Source organism: Haliaeetus leucocephalus, unplaced genomic scaffold (assembly GCF_000737465.1).
Source record: "Haliaeetus leucocephalus isolate CR32 unplaced genomic scaffold, Haliaeetus_leucocephalus-4.0 Scaffold339, whole genome shotgun sequence".
Lineage (NCBI taxonomy): Eukaryota > Metazoa > Chordata > Aves > Accipitriformes > Accipitridae > Haliaeetus > Haliaeetus leucocephalus.
The window spans coordinates 1985644-1992432 of NW_010972775.1; the positions used below are offsets into that span (position 1 = coordinate 1985644).

Below are 6789 nucleotides of genomic sequence, written 5' to 3' on the forward strand. Positions count from 1 at the left end.
CCCGCTTCGGCTGCCCACCCCACCACGTGACTACCGTCCTTGGCCACAGTGTCTCTATCCAAACTGCTCAGCTCTTGCCCCTTCCAGTCGGAGACGCCCAGCCATGCAGCCCATTGTGGGGGCACCAGGACATCGGTCTGTAACCTGGTGGCATGTTGGCCAAAGGACCTGGAAGCAAACTGGCACACGCTGGGGTGCCAACCAGTTGCCATCCCATAACGTTGTAGGCAAAGGATGGGCAGGGGAGGTAAAGCCAAGGACAAGGACAGGCAGTGGAGCTCACCCTCAGTTTCCGTGCTCAGGTCTTCACCCAACTCCTGCAGCCTCCACGGGGAGGGTGGCAGGAGCTGCAGCAGGGCGAGGTCCCCACCATGCAGCCCCCCTGTACGTCCCCCCACCTTTGCACACCTACAAAGACACATGCACACAGACACGCACCCACACACATGCTCTATCTACGTTGCTTCATCGCCTTGATGAGCTCCTCCAGCTTCAGGGCAAGGTGCAGGTCACCTTTCACCTGCAGCCTCCCGCTCACGTAGGCACTCAAAGGGCGCAGGTCACCCAAGAAGAGGTCCTGCAGGTCTTTCTCTGCCACGTCCAGAATGACGTCGGGGCTGCCCTCGGGTATGCCGTGGCCAGCCCTCCCGCTGCCTGTAGGACACGATGGGTGAGATAAGGAGAAACGGTGGGCTTCAGGACCCAGCCTTGCCTGCTGGCATTCCCCCCCACCGCTTCATAAGGATTGAGTTGGGCCAGATGATGGGCAAGGGCCTGGCAGGGGGATTTTGGAGACGGGAGCCCTTACTCCTTATGGAGATAAATTTCTCCTGCGTTCCTCCAAAAACGTTCTGTTACAGTGGTCTACCTCCAAACCCTGTGCTACTTTTGCCATGGGCACCAGGAAAACCGTCAGCAACCACGGGGGGATGGATGAGGGTGCTGGGAGGACATCTTCCAGCACGGCAGTGGCCCAAGGTGCTGCCCACGCATGTCCCCCCACCCACTACGCCCCTGGGCTGGTGGCACACAAGAGCCAACAAACCCTGAGGTCTCTGAGCCATCCCACTTGGCCAGCCAGGAAGAGACCTGGCTGCCCATTTTCTATAAATACTCTCTTCCTGAAGGAAAATTCATGGTTTTAACCCAAAACAAATTATACTTTGGACTTCCAGGGAGCATGGACTCAAGGCCGCGGTTGCCAAACTGCAGCGCTCAGCTGATGGACCCTGGGGCGCCTTTCGTGGAGCTACCAAATGGGCTTGGCTTGGGACCCCCTACCACCAAGCTCGGTGGGTTTCACAGCATGCAAAGGGGGCACAGGCACAAAACACCCTCCCGCCTCCAACACAACCACCCCAAAGAGTGGTGACCTGAGGAGAGGTCTATGAAGTAGGTGCTCCGGGCGCCGCTGGGCAGGGCGATGTTGACCTGGTAGGATGCTCCCACCTGGGCGACCAAGGCCTCGGAGAGGACAGGCTCCACTGCCGAGAGCAGCTCGTCCATGCTGGGCTTCCTTCGGGCGCTGCCAGTAGTAGTGAGGAGGGGAGCGGTGGGAGGCTCCACCTCGTTCACCATCTCCATGCTGTCTGCTGGGGACAATGGGACAGAAGTGGGTTGAGGAAACACCTTTGGGTGGTAAGCTTTGCTGGTTTGCACAGACCCACCAGAAAAGGTCTCCAGAGCAAAGAAACCCACTTATCCAGCAAGTTTCCAGCTAAGCAAGAAGAGGACAACTGGTTTTGCCAGTTCCATCTGCCTGCTCCTCTGTCTGCCATGGGTTACTCTTCCCCTGCTACCAGGGGGTGGAAAATTATCCCTGAAAGAAATAGCGGGGCACAAATTGGTGCAGGGTTTCTGGAAAAAAAATCCATGTTGCCCTCAGAAGTGACTCTCTTGGCAAGCTCAGGCTTTGGGTTTGCCTGATGGAAATGCTGAGATCTGAGTTGGTCTTGAGCCTGGGCTCCTGCCCTCCCCAGTCCTATCTCTAATGTCTTGTTAGAAAGGTTGTGTTGTGCCATGGGCTGTATGAAGTTGTGCCCGAAACGGTCTCCTCTCCTCCCCCCTAACAGCCTATTTGTGCTGTGCTCATAGGAGCTTGATATCTCCCAGACTTTGACTCCTCTGTCAAACAGCCAACAGAGACAAAGGTCATCAGGCGGGAGAGACATCCCCCAGCAGAGAAGCAGTAGCCCTGGGTTGGTTACCTGCCTCCGGCGTGCCGGTCCCGCTGCCTGCCAGAGCCAGGGTGTTGTTGAAGAAATGGGCAGCCAGCTGCTGAATGGTGCCATCCAGCCCCTCCAGCCCAGGCATGGGTGGCACTGTAGCCAGAGGGCCAGCCAGGTTTTCCCGGGGTGGCTGCAGCACAGCCTCCATGCTCAGCTCCACCCGGTCCACCTCCAGGCCCCAGGACTTGGTCATGTCATTTATCTCCAGCTGCAGAGCCAGGAAGAAAGGGAGAGGTGTTGGCAGCCTAGGCAGAGCTGCCATGGGTATGGCCGTGGAGACCACCCACCATAGAACCCCCAACCATGGGCATCCCAGAGCTTATACTTCTGCTACCCACCAGCTTTAGATGTGGGGTGTTGGACCGGGCTCAGTTGTCCACCTCCTCCAAGCTGTCCAATCTCACGTTCAACCTTGCTCCCCCAGTCGCTCTCCCAGTTTGGAGGAGGTCAGGACAGGGAGGACTGGTCTGTCTTGTTCCCCTTTCCACAGCTTGCTCCCAGGCTGGCCCCTTTCTTTGCTCCCCCCGGGGCAACATGTCCTGGTGTGAGCTCCACCAGGCAAGCATCTCTGGCCTCCAAACCACTCCAGGCACCCCAGAGATACCAGTATATCCCCCCAGCCTCCATTTATATCATCCCTCATAGACATTTGACCCACAAGATTTTGGCCTGGCCCAGGCCAGCTGCAGGCACTACCTATCGCCCCTCTGCCACCGCCCTGTCCTGCTTCTCTCCCCAAAAGCCCTTTCCAGTTTGCAGGCCCCTCCAGACATTTCCTGGTGGAGATATGGAGGTCAAATTTAAGCCTGCCAATAACATGTGGGCTTTTGTGTGTGGCCAAAGCCCTTAGAGAGAAGCCACAAAGCTCCAGAGATCCACAGGCTGAAGGTATCTACTCCCCACTAATCACCACGTTTTCCCAGTTCCTTTCCTTGGCCAGGTCCGTGGCTAGATGGACTTTCAGCAGCTCCATCTTTCCCTTACTGTTACTTCCATACCAAAAGCCCAAGGGGTTGGGGGTGCTTGGGCAGCTCTGTGGAGGGCTGGGGGAGTCCTCACCAGCAGCTGCTCCCCAATCCTCAGCTTCTCCACCTGGATCTCACGGAGGCTCTTCTTCACCAAGGTCTTGGTCATGGCGTTCTGCGCCGTCATCCGGGTGGCTGCGATGAGGTCCTTCACCATCATAACGGACAACACGGGGTCCCACACCCGGAATTGGACGTCAGCACCCATGGAGATGACTGCCCCATCCTTGGAGGTCAGCTGGGGCAGAGGCGAGTCAGGATCTCTCCCCCTCTCCGCCCCACGGCCCAACCCTTGTGCATAGAGCCTGGGAGCAAAGGCGTTCACTTCTTTCCCAGCTGTCAACCAGCTCTAGATCTCTTTATTAAGAGGGTTATTAGAAACCAAACCAACCCGAATAACTAAGTTAGGGCTAGTCTGAATGGCGAGGGCAGTTTCCAGCATGGGGCTGTTGTTGAAAGACATTTGGGAAGGATAGGGATTGATGGTTTTGAGATGTCTCCAGCCAGGAACACCCATTAAGCAAGGTGTGCAAGGTCAAGAGGAGCTTTTCAGCCACAGGCAGGTGAGATGGGGACTCTGGCTTCACAGCACAGCTAACCCCCCCCATTGCCTTGCTGTGACGATGGAGGAACTGAAAGTTGGGGTCATGCATGGCACCAAGGGTCAGACCATCCCAAAAATCCACCTGCTCTGGGTATTTTAGAGAAGTCTCTCTATCCTGCCCTGAGGCCCAAGGCAGCTCACCTTGCAGGGGGGCACATTGAAGGCCCTTGTCCTCAGATCCACTCGCTGCCAGTGATCGATGAAGGGCAGCAGCAGGACCACGCCGGGTCCCTGCGGCGCCCGGATGCGGCCCAGGCGGAAGATGATCATTCGCTCATAGGTGGGCACGATCTGGAACGGGAAAGTTGAGACCAGGGCAGAAGCAAAACCCTGGGTCCTGTGGTGCCAGGAGCAATGGGACCAGGGGCAGCCAGAAACGGTCCCCCCCATGGAGGAGGAGTTGCCATTCCACTCCTCACCTGCTTTCCTCCCTTACCTTCAAGGCAAACCATCCTGAGATGGGGAAGGTGACAACCATCAGCAAGAAGACCAAGGAGGTGATAATGCCGTGGCAGATCCAGGATAGCCAACCCTGTGAGGAGTCTGCAAGGGGGTGAAAGGGGGATGTACCTGCTCCAACCCCCCCTATCCTGCCCATGAACCCCCATTCAAGCCTCTTCCCCCACGCACCCTGCACCCCAGAGAAGCTGGCAGTGTGGGGGGCACCCAGCCAGTGTGACACCCTCCAGCAAAAGCGGCAATGGGGAGGAAGGCAGCCGTTGCCCTCTAAGGTTAGGACTCACCTGTGGTATTCCCGGCCGGCCCCAGAGGGTCTTGCTTGGATCCGAAGGAGAAGCCGCCCTTCTGGGCACCGTAGAGCCCAATACTGGACTGCTGGAAGCGGTCAAAGTCTCCCAAGGGAAGAGCCTGGTATCCCGACCGGCTGAACATGGTGCTGGTGCCTTGCACGGGGCCCCCGCTCGCAGCGCTCAGAGCCTGCTATGGCCAGCTCCCCGCTGCCATCGCAGCCACCTCTGTGGCTAGCATGGCTTCTGCTTCTCCCCGACCCGATCCTGTGTCCCTGCCCACCCTGATGTGCAACCGGAGAGAAGCCAGAGAAGAGCTGACAAGCCCTGCTGTTATCACAGAGGATGCTCGCTAGAAGAAATCAAATCCTTCAGGGGGGCTTCCTTGCTGGGGTCTCGCCCAGGCTGGGGGGGCTGGGGGCTTCACATCCTCCCGGCGACCCTCTGGGCAGGAGCTAGGCCAGGAGACAAAAGCTATGGCCCCGCGGCTGCCCTCGGCTTCGCCATCCCCTTGGAGCTGGGAGATAACCCTGGGGTGTCCCCGGCCACCAGCCCCGTGGCAGCAGGGACCGGAGGAGGCTGTGGCGAGGATGCTGCGGGCGGGGAAGGAGGGAGCCACTGGCGCTTCCTGGTTCACCCGTCATGTGGCTGCTGACGGCACAGGGACGAAACGATTCATGGCTCACGGCTCGGTGAGTTTTTCCGGAGAGGCCCTTACCCGGGAATTGCTTTGGCTGGCCATGGGAAGGACAAGGTCCTCCATCTCACGTTCACCTTGGGTGGCTCCGGAGGGTACCCCAGCCCCACAGGGAAGCGGGAGATGTATTTTTCCCAGCGATTCCCGCTCTGGCGTCGCCTTGCACCATGCCAACTCCCCCCCCCCCCCATCTCGCCGGTCTGCAAAGGGTAGCGGAGGCCAAAGAGCAGCGCTGCTGAGGACGGGGTGGGGGGGATTGACAATAGGCCAGGTTTAAAGCCCCCCTTGGCTGAAGCGGGGGCCTGAGATGCTGCCCCAGACACAGCAGCAGCCCCGGCAGCTGAGCCGGCACCCAGACAGGCGCCCCAACACAGCTCAGGGATCCCGCCTAGCAGCTAAAGCAGAGCTTTGCCATCTGTCCTGGTTTTGGCTGGGGTAGAGTTAATTTTCTTCCTGGTAGCTGGTATAACATTGTGGTTTGGATTCAGTAGGAGAAGAATGTCGGTGACACCCTGATGTTTTCAGTTGTTGCTAAGCAGTGTTTGGAGTAAGTCAAGGATTTTTCAGCTTCTCATGGCCAGCCAGCAAGAAGGCTGGAGGGGCACAAGCCGTTGGGAGGGGAAACAGCCAGGGCAGCTGACCCAAAGTGACCAAAGGAATATTTCATACTATGGGATGTCATGCCCAGTATGCAAACTGGGGGGAGTTGGTTGGGAGGGGGAGATTGCTGCTCGGGTACAGGCTGAGCATTGGTCAGCGGGTGGTGAGCAATTGCATTGTGTATCACTTGTCTTTCTTGGGTTATATTTCACTTTTCTTTATTGTCCTTTTCTTTACAATGATGATTATTATTGTTGTTATGATTATTATTATATTTCTTGGTTTAGTTATTAAACTGTTCTTAGGCCATGAGTTTGACTTATTTGCGATTCTCCTCCCCATCCCACTGGGCAGGAGTGAATGAGCAGCTGCATGATGCTCAGTTGCTGGCTGAGGTTAAGCCATGACACCAACCCCAGCCCGGTGCCAGCAACCCCTCCTCATACCAACCTCCCCCCCAGTGCCTGCATCCCCACCCCAGTACCAGCATCGCCCCGCTACCAACATCCCCTTGGCACCAGCATCCCCCCCGGTATCCCCCCAAGTTTCCACCGACACCCCAAGGCGAAGGGAAGGCAGGAGCAGGCAGGGCGGAGGGCTCTGCCCGGCGGGGAGCGTGGAACCTCTCCCACCCGGGGAACCCCTCTGCTTTCCCCGCCTTCTTCCCTCCAGCTCCTCCTCTTCTTCCCCCCCCCCGACAGGCTGGGAAAACGAAACGAAAGTCCCCGGTGAACGCTGCTGGCCGCCGTTGTCCACATGCCCGACAGCCCCGTTGCCCCCCGGCCGTCCGGCCCCCCAGCAGGTAACGGGGGGGGTGTCCCCCGCTTTTCTGGAGGGGGAGACGGAACGGGGTCGGGGGTGGTGGTGGTAAGGAGGACCCTGCTTTATT

At 58.2% G+C, this 6789-nt stretch overlaps 2 protein-coding genes across 2 annotated transcripts in view; one reads left to right on the forward strand and one right to left on the reverse strand.

Annotated features, from left to right (window-relative positions):
• Positions 1–451: 451 nt before the first annotated feature.
• On the reverse strand, positions 452–4748 carry STOML1 (stomatin (EPB72)-like 1). The gene is made up of 7 exons (XM_010572241.1): positions 4636–4748; positions 4294–4447; positions 3999–4148; positions 3288–3491; positions 2208–2436; positions 1374–1592; positions 452–654 (listed from the first exon to the last, which is right to left on the reverse strand). The coding sequence occupies exons 1-7, from the start codon at positions 4746–4748 to the stop codon at positions 452–454; spliced, it is 1272 nt and encodes a 423-aa protein (XP_010570543.1).
• Positions 4749–6606: 1858 nt separating this feature from the next.
• The window catches only part of LOC104834367 (protein PML-like), a 7981-nt gene continuing 7798 nt past the window's right edge, over positions 6607–6789 (forward strand). Inside the window, exon 1 of the mRNA XM_010571595.1 lies at positions 6607–6702. Within this exon, the coding sequence (XP_010569897.1) occupies positions 6657–6702 (46 nt within the window). The 5' untranslated portion in view covers positions 6607–6656. The remainder of the gene's footprint in view (positions 6703–6789) is intronic.

Coding starts and splice junctions, on each gene's coding strand:
- STOML1 (XM_010572241.1), bottom strand. CDS start 4,748: ATGTTCAGCCGGTCGGGATACCAGGCTCTTCCCTTGGGAGACTTTGAC. Junction 4,149..4,293: donor CAGGATGGTTTGCCTTGAAG/GTAAGGGAGGAA, acceptor TTCCCGTTCCAG/ATCGTGCCCACCTATGAGCG. Junction 1,593..2,207: donor GACCGGCACGCCGGAGGCAG/GTAACCAACCCA, acceptor CATTGTCCCCAG/CAGACAGCATGGAGATGGTG.